Source organism: Sus scrofa, chromosome 13 (assembly GCF_054392235.1).
Source record: "Sus scrofa isolate SSC_HxYL_T2T_F1_AM1 chromosome 13, Sscrofa_HxYL_maternal_Yorkshire_Landrace_v2.0, whole genome shotgun sequence".
Classification (NCBI taxonomy): Eukaryota; Metazoa; Chordata; class Mammalia; order Artiodactyla; family Suidae; genus Sus; species Sus scrofa.
Window position 1 is genome coordinate 96,052,769 of NC_139395.1, and position 17,363 is coordinate 96,070,131.

Here is a 17,363-nt window from a genome sequence, read left to right on the forward strand (position 1 = left end):
AGAATTCTCTTGCCAAAAGACTTCTGCCTTAGCTGGTAATTAATAAAAATTGTTTGTCAGTACATGTATTTGAATTTGCATACATGACCAATGTGCTATTATTTAAATATTCAAGGTCATTAAAATTTCAAAATACTTTTGGTCCTATAACAATACAACCTGAGCAGTCATTAAGAGGCAATGCCAGTTCAAGGCCTAACAATCAGCACTTTGGGAACTTGAGCTAAATTTGGCTTAATCATCCAAAGAGGGCCAAATGGGCTGTTTTTTAAGTTGGAGCAATCTCCTAAATATTAGGGATCATGCTAAGAAATAAAAATCAACATTAAAGCAGAACAATCTGTAGTTAGAACATCTCTCTACTTTATACTTATTTTTATGGAAAAATTAGCCTTCAATGATGCATATTATTAATAATGTAGAGCAGCACTGTCCAACAGAAACATAATTCAAGAACATACATACTATCTATTTTCTAGTAGCCTCACTAAAAAAGTAAAAATAAATAGGTAAAATTGATTTTACTAATATATCTTATATAACCCAAAATACCTAATATTGTGATTTAAATGTGTTATCAAATAGAAAAGCTAATGAGAATTTCACATTCTTTTCTTCATGTAGAAGTCTTTATTTATTTATTTATGGCTGCACCTGCAGCTTGTGGAAGTTCCCAAGGCAGGGATCAAACCTGTGCCACAGCAGTGACCCTACCACTGCAGTGATAATATTGGATCTTTAACCCGCTGAGCCACAAGGGAACTCCTAAAAGCCTTTTAAATCCGTACCAAAACATACTCAAAAGTTTCCCAGTAATTATATTGAGTATCTGTCCTTAAATTTACATTCACAGTGATAAAAATTAAATAAAATTAAGAATCCAATTCCTCAGCCCCACCAGCCACATTTCAAGTGCTCAAGAGCTGCATTGTGACTAGTGGCTTCCATGCTGAAAAGTGCAGAGTAGAGCATTCGACAGGTTATTCTTTGGAGAGAAGCTTTACCCCTTTGTCCATCCAAGTCTGAAAGACACTGTAGATCAGAGAAAAATCAGAATAAGGTAGAGGGCAAAAATAAATTTTAAAAAAATCTGGGTTTGAACCTCTGACTGATTCAGTCTTGAGGTTAAGTGTGTGGCCCCTGTCTGCACACAGAGGAAAGGGGGACAGAAAGAGATTTTAAAGATTTTAGCTATCAGCATGATTTGTACCAACTCTCTTTGAATATTATTAGGTCTTCCTCTGGTTAATTGAGGAGGCTGCACTATTCAGCCTCTATATCTTGAGAACTCATTAGCACTCATTAACCACAAACACCTTTAATTTATTTACTCATACCTAATTTATTTGGTCCAATATATAGCTTCTATTTCTGAAATATAATCTTGCGCCCCAGGAGAGTAAAGACAGAGCCTTAGGCTTCTGGGGACCTCAGTACCTAGTATGATTCCCTTGTCACAGGAAGTAGATCCTTACAAAAATGTTGTTAATACAGATGATTGGATAGCAGTAAAGAGCCATTGCATTTGTATGGGACTTTTTCACTCTTCTTGCTGTTTCAACATCCATATGTTCCCTAAAAAAAGAGTTAGCTGAGATAGAGTCCAGGGTAATGATTATGAAGTGTGTCTGATTCACCAGCACCCAACAGTTACGGGCCGACAAGACCCCTTCGTGGCTTTTTTTCCCCTTCATTTTTTAAATAAGATTCTCTACCCTTATTTGACACATCCACATTCCTGCTTGGCAAAGGGAAAAGTATTTATTCCCATCCGGTAATCCAAGAAGTAATTTTTGAGACCCAGGGCTTAAAACACTCTCTTGTCAATGATTAAAAATCCAGCCATTATAGACATAGTCATTGTCCTACTCAATGCAGTTGCCTTGCTCCCTTCCTCCTCTTACCTACAATCTGACCCTAATTGCAGCACCTGGGTTCAGCCAATGAGGTCAGCAGGAGGCTAAGGGTCACTAACACAGGTAAGGTCACAGTGGTGGAACCAGAAAAGAGGCCATTTGATGTGCTGCCATCACTTTCTGCCGACTCCCTCATACAGCTGTGGGGAGAATTCAATTACATAGTGTTACACAAATCTCTCAACCCAGATGGTGCCAGAGTAAATTCTCAGCTTCAGAAAGAAAATATACTGTTCTGATTGTCATATGGGGACATGGAGGTATGGGAACGATGGACTTTCTTGGAGTTTCAGAGAAGGCAAGTGAAGAGTCCGGGTTCGAATCTAGGTTTACTCAAGTCTTAGGCACTGCCCTATACTAACCTTCTCTTGGAAAGAGAAGCACTGAAACACGGTGGTAAAGAGAAAGTGTTCAACAGTAACTCGTGTCTCAGCAGAGTTACTTAGGCTGAAAAGCTTGCTTCCTTGCAGGTACAGTGTTCCTCTGGAGGGGCTACACCACAGCCACAACTGATTCTGGGAGTATTTAGGGGTGCGACTGACTGATTCCTCATCATTTGTATTCTCACAGCACCCAGAACAGACATCGACCGCAGCCTCAACAGTACTTTCCTGCATTCACTTCTTTGTGCATCTGACTCTTTTTCCTGTCCATGAAAACAGAGCTGGTCTCTCTGGTTCACCCAAACCTCCCATCCCTGGCCAGGCAGGTCAGCACATGCAGAGAAGCAGGCCACTCGTTTTCGCTGTAGTCCTAAATAAGTGTCTGGTTCATTGTAAACACCCAATAAATGTGAGTTACAGTGAATTTTACACCTTATTATTACTTGCATTCTTCTTCTTACTATATTATTTATGGCCAGGGAAGATTTACTGAGTGAATGATGACTACCGCACATTTTTGGACCTGGAGTCCTGAACCTCCAGATCATGGGCACAGCCGGACCATATGACCGACCGACATCTCTTCCACCGGATGGTGACTACCTGAGCCCTGGGGGGCCTTTCCTGGTCTCTCGCATATACATTAGCTGCTACATCATTTATTCTTTCAACAATATTGCTAATGGAGGAAAAATGCATTGTCTTCTTTGGTTTTTCAGCAACAAAATAACAGTGCTGTGTTCATCTCCCAAAAGGAGGGGGATTTTGATCTCAGCACAAAGCTTTAGGAAAATGAAAATGACTTCTTAAGTTAAAGAGTGTGTTTTATTTTTGCTCAATACTAAGTAGACAGAAAGCTGTAAATGCTGACACCCCCTACCCCCACCTTTGGTTTCTAATAGAAACAAAGTAAGTTGCCAATACATTTCTAGCTATGCAGGCTTTGAGGCAGGATTTATTGTAATTGTAATAATAAAAGGTAGATAGACCTTTATGCTTCCCGAAGTTCTTTCACATTTAGTATGTCATTGCAGCCTCACGGTATGTTCAGGATTAGGCATGGCTCTTTCCTGAGTTGTAATGAAGAGGAACTCGTGAACCACCCAAGGTCATACAGCTGAGAAGAGCAGAGCTGAGAGTCAGACCAAGGCCACCTGCCTGTGTTGGTTGGCCTGTCTGAGATCTCCCTGCCACCCAGACACATGAGGGAGCAACCAAGTTCAAGAACACTCCATTGGACCTTTCCCGTTAGCTTTCTACTTTTGGAAATTTCAAGCTTTTATCTGAAGTAGCAGGGTTTAAAATCAATTTTTTTTAAAGTATAGATTTCTCAATTCAGCCCTGATTTGATATTCTGAGCATGATTACCTCATGGTGTGATTAGCATTTGTCCTTTCCCATTTTATTACACCTAAAGTGACTACAGATGGCTCTGTGTGGAGGTGTAGTATACACTTTAAGAAATCCTTCTGCCCAGCCCTGTGGCGGTATAGTTGGTGTTCCCTGCCTGCTAAGTATGTACACTGGGAGGACAGACCCAGACCGTGCAGCTGGTAGCAGATAGTACCATCCTCCATCTGGAGGGACCTCACCAATCTGGAGGAGAATCCTTGGCAAGATCTATGCTTTTCCTCAAACCTGGGTGGTGAACTTGGCCTAGTGTTTTCTCCAGCAAGACTAGCTGCATGCGTGGGGTACAGTGCTGCTCAAGGGGATGCTACAGGTAAGATTCTTGGAGGCAAAGACTCACCTGCTCAGAGGGGGACATTTAGCACCCTTGACTCCTGCCCATTCAAGGCCATTAGCAAACTCTGGTCATTGTAATGAGCAAAATCAAACAGAGGAGCAACACCCCACCCCTTCAATACTGTACAGGCCCTGGATGAGATTTTGCAAATGTGTAGTATGCAGTTGTTGGCCAACAATATTCAGGAAAGCAAAAATATGTATGCTGCGGCTGAATAAGTGTGAGATGCTTCAAGGAGCCAGACTATTTCTTAATGGCACATGTGACATACATTCAAAATATTTCTATTTTTTTTTTTTTGGCTTTTTTTTTAGGGCCACACCTGCAGCATATGGAAGTTCCCAGGCTAGCAATTGAATTGGAGCTGTGGCTGCCAGCCTAGGCCACAGCCACAGCAATGCTAGATCCTTAACCCACTGAGCAAGTCCAGGGTTCGAACCCATGTCCTCATGGATACTAGTTGGTTTCTTTACTGCTGGACCACAATGGAAACTCCTCAAAATATTTCTGATGGTGAAATGATCTCCACATCTGGCGTCTTCCGTTCTCAGACATGAACAGGGTGTTTGCCAGAAGTATGCGGCTTTTCTTCCATATAGTGACAGTGAGGAGGGTACTTACTGCCATTATATGGAATTGTATTATGTAGTACTTTGTGCCAGGCCTTGTTATACTCCATGCCAAGCCTTGCTAAGTGCTTTGCTTACAGTAATTCATTTAGTCCTTCCAACAACCAACAGCACTACGAGGTAGCTATTGCTAATATCATCCTACTTCATATGAGAAAACAGACACAGAGAGGGAAGTGACTTGCCCAAGGTGACATGGGTAGTGAATAGAGGTAGGATCTGAGCCCAGCCTATCTGGCTCCAGAGCCAGATGTTAACCGTCGGTGCTTGGACGAATGTGTAGAAATGAGGTCCCCCTGCCCCCAGCACTCTGTGGGCATTGAGCTTTGCCTGGTTACTCTCACTACAAATGCCCCAGCTTTGAGTGCAGAGAAAATTGAATTGCTCTGAGATTGGGAGTTTTCTGAGAGGTGGTGGATCATGTTTCAAGTATCAGGAATAAGATAAGGAATCATGATCTGGGTGGAAACTGTGGTTGGTAAATGATAAGCTTTTTGGTTTCATGCCTCCTTTATGCCCTTATATTGCTAATGACCCTAAAGAGCTTTCGTCTATGTGGGGTTTTATCTACTGATGTTTACTGTAGTAGAATCTAAAATTGAGAAACTTTCAAATGCTTATTTATTAGTTTATTTAAAAATCATAATAACATGGGGTTCCCGTTGTGGCGCAGCGGAAACGAATTCGACTAGGAACCATGAAGTTGCAGGTTGGATCCCTGGCCTCGGTCAGTGGGTTAAGGATCTGGATTTGCTGTGAGCTGTGGTGTAGGTCACAGACATGGCTCAGATCCCGAGTTGCTGTGGCTCTGGTGTAGGCTGGCGGCAGCAGCTCGGATTAGACCCCTAGCCTGAGAACCTCCATATGCTGCAGGTGCAGCCCTAAAAAAAGGCAAAAAAAAAAAAAAAAAATCACAATAACAAACACATTACAGGTTAACATATGTAACTCCTTAACTATATGCACTGGTCACTTAGAAGATACTGACTTATGGTTGTTTCCAAAGTTGACCTATGTCATTATACAACAACAGTCACATATCACACTCATTTCATCAGAAAAGTATTAAAGCATTGGCAAATTGTCCGGCTCGTGGTGGCAGACACAGACTTTCCAAAACTGAAGCCTCAAATTTAGCATCGGCAACAAATGCTGCGAGTTCTTTTCCTTGAAGTGACAGGCTTCCTTTGAAAGAAAGTCTGCCACACACTCACGTTTGAATAAACATAGTTTTTCTGTCAATCATTCTTTTCAGGAAAAACAGCTTACTCTACAAAAAAGTCCTAGTTCAGCTCTCACTCAACTTAAATCACACAAATGCTTTTCCTAGAGGCGAACCGGCATACTTTGCTCTACAAAGATGCTTTATGTGTACTTTCCATTTTGTCACACAGACTATTAAAATACTTGTACTCAAGGGTCGAGATTTAATAAAATCGGTAGCATTTACTGCATCATTAAAGTCATTCTCAAGTGAAATTGGCCTTACTTCTTTCTTTCTTTTTACTCTGACTGTATGTCACGTAAAATGCAGTCAGGTGCTACTAGGGCACCTGTACTTTTATTCACCATTGCTTTTATAGCATCAGTGCAAATGTCAACACAGTGAAAAAGACATATAACGTCTTGGTGTTAATAGGATGATGATTTTGAATTTATGGACCCTGCAGAAAGGGCCTTGGGGACCTGACAGGTCCATGGATCACATTTTGAAGACCTCTCTCCTAGAATGTCACACCCACCCAGGGATAAGCAACAGGAAAGAATAGAGGGCACAGGATTTAGACTCAAAGTGTCTCGATATCAGTCCTTGATCTGCTCCTTATTATCAAAGTGACCTTTGGTGAACCACTTACTCTCCCTGAAACTCAGTTTCCTCACCTGGAAAGTCGAATCAGATCTATTGTTCAATGGTATTCAAGGTTAGGGAAAATATGCATTCTAATAAAGTAATTCCAGGAGTTCCCTGGTGGTCTAGTGGTTAAGGATTTGATGTTGTCACTGCTGTGGCTCAGGTTAGATACCTGGCCAAGGAACTTTGACATATTTTTATAATAAAAATAAGCACATTTTATAATAAAAATTAAAATTAAAAAAATTGTTCATTCATTCGTTTGCTCATTCATTCAAACATTGATTTCCCCCACAATCTTATGGGAAGAATTAAAAGACAACTAGACCAGTTTCTGCTGGTGTGATGGGAGGTGTGTTACTACAAAGGAAAAGGTAATTGTGAGGTGGAGGCGGGTGATGAGGGACTGGACCCACATGCCCACCCAGGCACTGGGGCTCATCTTCTGGGCTGGCCCCTCAAGAGGACTCCTGGTGAAACTGAGTTCAGCCACCTGAGACCAGAGCCACTGTGAGATAGCCCCATGCTGCTGTCCCCACTTCCAGACAGAGCCCATCACTAGTCCAAAGTTCATGTGCACAGCACTTCCACACATAGGTCCTGGCACACAGTTCTCCCACCCAAGAAAGCAGAATGGAAACAAGATTTTAAAAGTAATTTTTAAATTTGTTATGTTATTGAGGTATAGTTGATTTACAACATTGTGTTAATTTCTGCTGTATAGCAAAGTGATTGTTATACAGACATATATACATTCTTTTATGTTCTTTTCTATTATGACTTATCACAGGATATTAAATACAGGTCTCTGTGCTAAACCATAGGACTTTATTGTTTGACCATTCTATGTATAATAGTTTGCATCTGCTTACCCCAAACTCCCAATCCCTCCCTCCCTTACTTGTAGAGAACCACAAGACTCTATGTCTGTGAGTCTGTTTCTGTTTCATAAATAAGTTTATTCGTGCCATATTTTATTTATTTATTTATTTATTTGCTTCTTAGGGCCGCACCCATGGCATATGGAGGTTCCCAGGCTAGGGGTCAAACTGGAGCTACAGCTGCTGACCTACACCACAGCCACAGCAAGGCAGGATCTGAGCTGCATCTGTGACCTACACCACAGCTCACGGCCACGCCAGATCCTTAACTCACTGAGTGAGGCCAGGGATCAAACTCGAAACCTCATGGTTCCCAGTCGGATTTGTTTCTGCTGCGCCATGACAGGAACTCCAAGTTTGTGCCGTATTTTAAGAGATATCCAATGGTGTTTGTCGTTCTTAAACGTGATATATTTTATATGGAAACCATTTTAAAAATACATCACCCTCCACTACAGTGCTTTATTAGTAATAACGAATTCTAGCAACAGGCTTCGTAAAAGATCAAGACGGTTGAACGTGTAATACACAGATGCTCAGAACTACAGTATTAAATATCAGTTCTCCTCAAGACTGGATCCTGGGACATTTCTTCCAGTCTGTCTTTATAAGGCTTAATGCCAGTTTTAAATGCAAATAGGAAAGCAGTTACCTGCTGTGCTGAATCTCTGAAAATTACAGAATTTGCATGTCCTAGCCCATGTATGTGCATGCATTTAATTCTTCACCAGAGCATTATAAATGCCACGCAAACCATAATCACTTCTTGATATGTGCATATTCTGCCTTTGGCTTGCTGATAGTAAGGATGGGGTGAAAACAAAAGGAACAATGGATGGTTTCATCTTTCCTTTTCCTCTCTGTCATCATTTTCAGTAAAAGTTGTTAGCTACTAAGGGGAAATAACCTAGTAAGAAAGGATATGCCAAGGTTCTTTGGTTGGTTGATCATGTTTCTTTTTGTTTTTTTATTATCATTTTATTAAAGTAAAGTTGATTTACTATGTTGTGCCAATTTCTGCTGTATCGTATAGTGACCCAATCATATATATATACATACATATGTGTGTGTTTGTCTTTTCATCATATTATCTTCCATCATGTTCTATTCCAAGAGACTGGATGTAATTCCCTGTGCTGTACAGGGCGGGCGGCGGGGGGGGGGGGGTGTCTCAGTGCTTATCCATTCTAAATGTAATAGTTTGTCATTTTAACAAATTATCAAGGGATGATCATGTTTCTCAAAACATCTTTGCCTTCTTCCTGTGTTCAAAACAATGTTGGTTCAAGCAGGAGGGGTAGCCTCTTGGGGCTGTCAGCTCCCCAATTACTGATTATTTAGTTGTAGTCATATGCTTACCTTGTTCTCACTGGGTCCCCCCAAAGTCCCCCATCTCTTGGGTCCACCAGAATGCTTGCTCATGGGTCATCCTGAACCCTAGCTACAGATGGGACAGGGAACAGCAAGGAACAGGAAGGCATGTGTATGGCACACACCACCTCTGCCTGGGACATGATCCATTGTCCAAACAGCCAACTTCATTTACAAAACCCAAGTTCGAAGATAAAATTAGTAAGAATTTCAGCATGGCGACAGCACACTCAGAGCCCTCTTGAGCCAGGGACCCTCATATACCTCTCAGGTTGCCCACCCCTGAAGCTGGCTCTGCCCATGGCCCCTCCTGCCACATAGACCTCTGCAACCCCTGCTCCCCTCCTGTGTGCTACGGTGTGCTGCCCCCTGTACCTGAAACCCAGCTCCATCCCTCGTGGCCTGGGTGCCTCCCTCATCCTCTTGCTGTGACCTCAGCTCAGCCATCACAGCCTTAGGTTAGACTTCTCTGCCCAGCCCGACGGGGTCAGAACTTGCACAGCACCAGGTAGCCCTTCTTCAGCATACATACCACAAGCACCATTCTTCATGAAGGAAGGGGATGATGATTCCTTATTTCCCTCCCCCACTGGATGGCCAGCAGCTTATAGGCCCGGACTGGGTGGGTTTTGTTCATCACTGTTTCACCAGGGCTGGGAGCATCGTCCCTAATGAACATTTATGAAGTGAGCAAATCGATGAATAAGTGAATGAATGTTTTTGCAACCAGAACACAAGTGTCAGATAAATGAGGGTGACATGAATTCTAGTTTTTGTTAGAAGGAGGCTGGGTCCCATCTCCCTCTGAGCTACTACAAACGTAGGGAGTATGGCATGGCCCTGTGAACTTTACTGTCTCTCCTAGGAGGTTATGAGGACTTGAGCATGGGGTATCTTTATGCCTTAAGGTATCCAAGTCCTTTTCTTTGTGTCTCCAGGCCCAGCACAGTGCCTCACGCTTACTCTGCTCTCAAAAAATACTGGTTCCATTGAGTTGAGCTTGATGAAAATATGTCACCCATAGGTTTACTTTATCTCCCCCTCTATCTCCTCTTTCACCTTTTCCTCCTTCCTCCCCTTTCCTCTTGTTCAGGCTTTCTGAGTCTTTTTTTTTTTTTTTTTTTTTTTTTTTTTTTTTGGCTGCACTTGCACCATGCAGAAGTTCCTGAGCCAGGTATTGAACCCACACCACAGCAGTATCAAGAGCCAGAGCAGGGACAATGCCAGATCCTTAACCTGCTGAGCCACTAGGACACTTCAGGCTTTCTGAGTCTTGAGAACTACTTTCAATGTGATCAAATGTCTCTAACAGAAAATTACTGTCATTTATTTTAGGTTTAACTGGACTTTTCAAAGAGAAATGGTCTGATTGGCCTTCGAGTCAATCCCAGGTGGCTGTGTGGTGAGAACGCTGAACTCTTACCACTTGATGTAGGTCCCCGAAACTTGTCCCTTTGGAGAAAGAATTTGGCAAAGAGACTGAGGAGTAGTGAGGCAAGTAAGTGTTATTAAGAGAGGAGAGAAGATAAGAGGTGGAGAAGGCACAGGCAAGCAATGATGGTGGGGGTACAGAGAGAGAGAAAGAGCAAGAAAGGAAGAGACTGGCACATGCTTTGGAGGTGGTTTAAATCACTTGTGTGGGGGCAGTCCTCCTGGGCTTCCTCTGGCCAGTCATCTTGCTCCGTCTGGCCTTGAGCCCACCCTCGGCCTGGCTCAGCGTCTTCCCCTGTGTGCGTGTCCATCTTTTCGCCAGGATGGATTCCAGCACGAGGGTCTCTGGGAAGTTGACGGGATGTACTATGGTCTGGTGCCCCTCCTTTCTCTGACCCCTGAGGAACCTTTCCGTAAATGTGTAGTTCCAAAGGTCTCCTTGACCCCAAGAATGAGAAAGAGATGATCTTTTATCCATGCAGGATGCAGTTTTTATCTTGAAGTTATCTGTCCACAGGGAACAGAGTCCAGTTGCTCAGCCTGGGACCCATCTATCTCTTACTTCAGAATCATGGCAGTAGTTGGGTACTCCAGAGAACACCCCAGAACCAGGCTGAGCACATTTTCTGCTAGTACTCCTGTATTATCCTTGATCTTGGAATGGAACTCCACCACAAGCACTTCAGAAGTCCATCCCTTCAACCCCAGCAGAAAGGACACTTAAGGATGGGATGAACCCATTCTCCTGCCCTGAAGGCTGCAGAGGTGGCCTTGCCCCAGAGGCAGCACAGGCCTGAGCAACAGCAGCAGAGCAGGAACCAGCCTTCTGGTTAGAGCCTGACCCAACACCCTGTCTGTCTTGCCTATTATTCCACAAGTACATCTGAGAAATGGCTAGGAGGGAATGCAGTGAAAATGGAGTGTTCATAATGAAATTGAGGATCGATGAAATAATAAAAAACAAAAGCCTAAAGGTAAAATTGGTATTGATTGACCATCTCAGAAAACATTGTTAGTAAGAGATCAGGGCACACTTCCTATAAGTAAGATGGGGGCTTCCTATATGTAAAAAGTGAGGCTTGAATGGGAATATCGAACATTCCTGGAGGGCATCCCCTCGGTGGTCCCCTTAGGAGTTACGGGGCTGCTTGGAGACTTTGTGGCGGGGCAGAAAGAATGTGGGGTTAGCACTCAGCCCTACCTGGCGTTTACAACTTGAGCTCTATGACCTTGAGCAAGTAATAGCTCCTCTGATCCTTTTTGTTGTTGTTAATTTGTACAAATTGGTGTACAGCATCTACCTTGCAGGTTTGTTGTGAGGATTAAACAAGATCACCTGGGCAGAGGTACAAAGCTCGGTGCCTGACACAGAAGGGGCATGCAATCATATTATCCCTTCTCCTCACTCTTGTCTGTTCTTTGGAACAGCTGGGAAAGTGCCTGGTCACCCTGAGTGTGAGGACTGCCTTAAACTGTACCCTATAGGCACCTCACCCCAGTCCCAGCAGTGCTGCTAGGGCAAAATGTCAGACCAGGGTTGGGACATGTCAGGTAAATGTTCTCCTGGTGACACTATATCCTGGGCTCTTTTACAGGTGACACAGTCGAAACCCAGAGAGACAGTATAATTTGATGAAATCAGGGAGTAAGTAGCAAACCTGAGCTATGACTCAGGCCCTTGGGCTCAAGCCTGCATTTTACACCCCAGGAGCCTGTGGCAGAACCCCTTGCTGCCCACATCACATGGCATTCACATGTCCCTTTGCACTATGAATGGTCTTTCTGGACACTTACACATCATCTCCCCAGCAAGCCCATAAACTCCCTCAACACAGAAAGAGACTGTCTCAAATCTTCAGTACTTCCCAGGACACTGACTACAGGGCTTAAAGTCCATGTTCAAAAAATAAATTTCTGGAGTTCCCTTTGTGGCTCAGCAGAAATGAATCTCACTAGCATCCATGAGGACGCAGGTTTGATCCCTGGCTTTCCCCAGTGGGTTAAGGATCCAGCATTGCCGTGAGCTGTGGTGTAGGTTGCAGATGCAGCTCAGATCTGGCCTTGCTGTGGCTGTGGTGTAGGCCAGCATCTGTAGCTGTGATTGGACCCCTAACCCGGGAACCTCCATTGCCACGGGTGGGGCCCTAGAAAGACAGAAGACAGAAAGAAAAAGAGAGAGAGAGAGAGAGAGAGAGAGAGAGAGAAAGAAAGAAAGGAAAGAAAGAAAGAAAGAAAGAAAGAAAGAAAGAAAGAAAGAAAGAAAGAAAGGGAAAGAAATTTCCATCAATTGAGATGAAGATATTTTCATGGCCTTATCATTCTAATACAGAGAAAGAGTTATAATACACATTAACCCAGCTGACGGAGAGAAATGCACTCATTTCACAACAGGTTCTGCTCTTTAAGAAGTTGGCTTTTCTGGCTACATGGGGATTCTGGAACTCACAGAGACTCACCCCCACTGTTTGGAGGGAAAATGGCAATTCCAAGTGGCCTCTGTCCCTTTCCCCATAGGGGAGTGGTAGGTGAGAGACCTGAAGGGAGGGGGGAGGGGGAGGGGACTGCAGCAACAGGTGGTGTTTAAACCAGGAGTAAAGGACAGAGCAGAGCAATGTGGCTCATATTTTTACCAAGCAAACAGGTCACCTGGGGATCCTCATTAAGATATGGATCCTGACTCAGGAGATCTGGGTGGGACCTAGGAGTCTGGGTTTTTTGATTTGTTTTGTTTTGTTTGCCACAGCCGCAAATTTCCCTGGCCACGGTCCAAACTCAGCCACAGCAATGACAATCCTTAACTGCTAAGCCACCAGGGAACCCCTGGGAGTCTGTATTCCTAACAAGCTCCCAAATGTTGTCCAAGCCACTGCTTCACAGAGCACACTTTCAAGAAGTGAGGATGTGGGGGTTCCCTTGTGGCACAGTGGGTTAAGGATCTGGCATTGTCACTGCAGCAGCTCAGGTGTTGCTGCTGTGGAGCAGGTTTGATCCCTGGCCTGGGAATTTCCACATGCCTTAGGCACGGCCAGGAAAAAAAAGAAAGAAAAAAAAAAGAAGTGAGGATGTTGTCACAGAACAAAAGACTATGAAAGCTTTGGGCTTTCTCTCCTTTTTCCTGAAATCGTCTTTTGACAGTGGGCAAATTCCTTCATCTCAGGCTGGGCAGAGGGCAAGCAGGAAGCCTGCTAGGAAAAGTGGCAGACTGGGGCAATCAGCCAGCTCCCCTGCACGATGACTCCCCTGCTTTTCCTGCTGGGTACCCTGGATGGGTGACATTTCCATTTTACCATCCAGGAAATGAATGTGTTGGTCTGGGTCTGAAGTGGCCTGGAGGTTTGGGGTTTGCAAATCTGGTCCAGTAGAAGCTCTGTTCAGCAGTTCTCAGGATCTCCACTCTCTGCCTTCCATCCTGCAGGAGAAATTTGTGCATTCAAGATCCACGGCCAGGAGCTGCCCTTCGAGGCCGTGGTGCTCAACAAGACGTCGGGAGAGGGCCGGCTCCGCGCCAAGAGCCCCATCGACTGTGAGCTGCAGAAGGAGTACACCTTCATCATCCAGGCCTATGACTGTGGCGCAGGACCCCAGGTGACCGCCTGGAAGAAGTCCCACAAGTGAGTGGCCAGGCTGAGTTCCTTGGACCCCTCCCACCCTTGCCCACAATTCTCATTCAAGCATGGCTCTTCAGATGCGCATGCGCAGTGGTCACACCCTGCCTCTTCGGCCTGCCGACTGCTGACCGGTTCCTTAATACCCCTGCAGGCATCAGCATGGGCCGCTTTCCACACCTGGAATACTCTATTCTCTGTTTCACTTGAAGATATTCCTATTTTACCAAAAGAACTAAGTTTATGTGTCACTTCCTCCTGGAAGACTTCCGTGAGCCATTCCATCCCTGCAGACCTAGTTGGTTCCTTTCCCTGGGTTTCTGCCAGGCTACGTGCTTCTCTCTGTGGCAGCACTTTCCATTCAGGGTTGTACCTCTGTCTCACATGGAGTTTGGCTCAGCACTTAACTCGGAGTAAGAGTGGTTTAGGGGAGAAATGAATGAGGGAGAGGGGAGATGCTCCAGAGGAAGTGTGTTGCCTAAAGCTGGGTAACAAAGGCAGGTCAAGTGCTTCTCTGGGACAGGGGATCATCTCAGAGCATCAGAGGATGGGGACGAGGACTGGCGGAGGGATCTGGATGGGAGGGAGAACAGAGTATTGGGACCACAGCCGCAGGGACTGGCTTGAGGTTTCTCCACACTCTCTCAGGCCTGGGCCCGTAGAAGGTGTGGGAGATGGTGTGATTCCTTCTTTACCACCATCTCTTCTGTTCTGTGTGTGGTCCCAGGGCCGTGGTCCATATCCAGGTGAAGGACGTCAATGAATTTGCTCCCACCTTCAAAGAGCCAGCCTACAAGGCCGTGGTGACAGAGGGCAAGATCTACGATAGCATCCTGCAGGTGGAGGCTGTCGACGAGGACTGCTCCCCCCAGTACAGCCAGATTTGCAACTATGAAATCGTCACAACAGATGTGCCTTTCGCCATTGACAGAAATGGTGAGTGTCTGGAGAGGACCCCAGTGGGAGGCAGGGACTCAACACCACCACTCACCCCTCTGAAGGGCAAGTGGGAGCTCTGGATGTCCCTGGTCTGGCCTCTGTAACCCAGAGCTCAGCCCTGCACTGGAAGGGATGACCTGACATAATGAGCAGTCCCAGGACACCTTGGGAACCTACTCAGGGAATAATCTATAAGAACTTGCGATGCCACTCATTTGGACACTGAACACCTGTTGGTTTTCTGGTAGAATTTTCCTGTTATCATCCAGATGTGAGCCATGCCCTCAGCTCAGCCATTTCTGAGTTTCCTGTGTAGCAAGTTTTCTCATTACCTCCCACTATCACTGTCTGCTTCCACCTGCAGAGAAAGAGGTGCTGAGAGAGAAGGTGGAGGTTTCTGAAACACCCTCTAAGCTGTAGATCCATTCAGGAATCTTGAAATCTCTTGCCAGTGTTTTTGGAGTATTTCCATCCCAGTGAGAATGAAGAATTAAAGAACCTTCCCACCACATTCCAATCTCAAACTGAACTTACTGAACTGAAAACAGTCCCAGAAAGCCATTGGGGTATTTTCTCCATCACCATTATTAAGAAATACATTGTAGTGTCAATGCCACAGCCAGAGGCCCAGTCAACTCAGCCCACTTTAACTGTAATTCTCAGTTACTTGATAGGAATCAAATGATAATTATTCATTAAGTATATTGTTCATTATTAGCATGAATTTGTGGGTATATGTGTATTATCCCCATTTTGTTTCAAATAGGGTTTAAGTACTGAGCAAAGATGCAAAGATTGCAAAACCTGAGGTTCATCCACTCTGATTATTGAGTGCCAGGTACAGTGCTGGAAACTAGGAATGGAGGTAGATGGGAATTGAAAACAGATGTGGGCCTGCCCACATGGAGCTTACCGTCTAACACACACAAAAAATCAAAATAAAAGATAAAAACTCTAGCAGCGTCAAGGGTGAGGGTGGCGTACAGAGCATGCCATGAACCAGGGTCAGGCAGTGAATTAGCCCTGAGCCTCCTGGTGGCCACTGCTCAGAGGAAATACCGTCAGCCACCTGCTCTCAAATCTTGGGTGCTTCCCGTGCTTCTTGATGTAGAGACCAGACAGAAACTTACCCTGTGACAGTTTCCAGCATCCTGAGAACTGCAGTAGATTCCACAGGGCAGGGAAACCAAGGAGATACCCCTATAACGACCTCCAGGACTCTATGATCTGTCTCTGAAGATGAAACCAATATTCATAAAATAGGCAAGAGAGTACTAAGGAAGTTTCCTTATAAGATGTGAAAACACGTGGGCAGTGACAGACCCCTGGACATCACTAAATGCTAATCAATGCATGAGAAAGTAAAGGAGGAAATACTGGACTTTAATTGAAGTTTGGTTCAGGACTAAGAAGCAGGTAATTTCAATGAGTAAAACCTGTCATAACCGCTCCTGATAGCTTTTTTTTTTTTTTTTTTTGTCTTCTGTCTTTTTAGGGCCGCACCTGAGGCATATGGAGATTCCCAGGCTAGGGGTCTAATCCGAGCTGTAGCTGCCAGCCTACACAGCTCACGGCAACGCTGAATCCTTAATCCACTGAGCAAGGCCAGGGATCGAACCCGCAACATCATGGTTCCTAGTTGGATTCGTTAACCACTGAGCCACAATGGGAACTCCCCTGCTGGCTTTTCCTACAGTCCCTGTGAAGTGGCTGGCCTGTCATCCCCACCACACTCACACACACACACACACACACACACACACACACACACACACACACCCCACTCTACAAATTATAAAACTATTTCTTCTCCCCTATGATGAGCTGTGCAGTTTCTGTCCACAAGTGCTTTGGAACTTGGGGAGGGACAAGTCTTTGCTGAAGATCAGGACTGGACAGGTGGAGGTATCCGGTCAAGTTCCCCTTGGCCTCCTGCCTTGGTTCTGGAAAGCCGCAGCCCTGAGAGAGAGGAGATGCAAATCCCTTCATCCGAGGGTAAACTGCCCCAGTCATGAAGATAATTACTCACCTTGATGAGCCATTTCACTAACATATGCCAATTTATTTCCCTAGCTGTCTCATTAAAAGTGAGTAATGGTCCTTTGCCAGGCCTAAGCCTCCAACGCTGGTTCACAACGCGAGATGAGGAGAGCAGGCACTCCCAGGGAGCGTGGGCCCCAGTGGCGAGGTTTACAAAAGCCTTTCCCCAGTAATGAAAGCAGGACCTAAGGGCAGACACAGAAGCGGCTCCCATTCTAATGAGCTTCCCCGTTGGCCCTTATCCATCACTTCTCCTGGCGACCTTCCCAGTTCCTTGAAGAAGATCTTTGCGTGCATGTTAGGAAAGGTACTGCTGAGTTGGGGGTCCACTCATTCAGGTTCCGTGACTTAGGCAGGTGGCTCCTGGCCCCTCCCACTTGCCAGGCTTGTCACTTGTAGGGGAAGGAAGGAGGGACATGGCAGCACGGAGGGTAGAGGACAGTACATGGAGTCGGCCTGACCCACTGACCCATCTTTTTTTTTTTTTTCTCCTCTTTTTAGGGTCGCACCTGTGACATATGAAAGTTCCCAGGCTAAGGGTCGAATTGGAGCTGCAGCTGCTGGCCACA

At 45.1% G+C, this 17,363-nt stretch overlaps 1 protein-coding gene across 1 annotated transcript in view; it reads left to right on the top strand.

The window, feature by feature from the left end:
• CLSTN2 (calsyntenin 2) overlaps positions 1 to 17,363 on the top strand; it is a 647,862-nt gene that overhangs the window by 482,144 nt on the left and 148,355 nt on the right. Inside the window, exons 3-4 of the mRNA XM_021071127.2 lie at positions 13,626 to 13,821; positions 14,543 to 14,751. Coding sequence (XP_020926786.1) covers positions 13,626 to 13,821; positions 14,543 to 14,751 — 405 coding nt within the window. The remainder of the gene's footprint in view (positions 1 to 13,625; positions 13,822 to 14,542; positions 14,752 to 17,363) is intronic.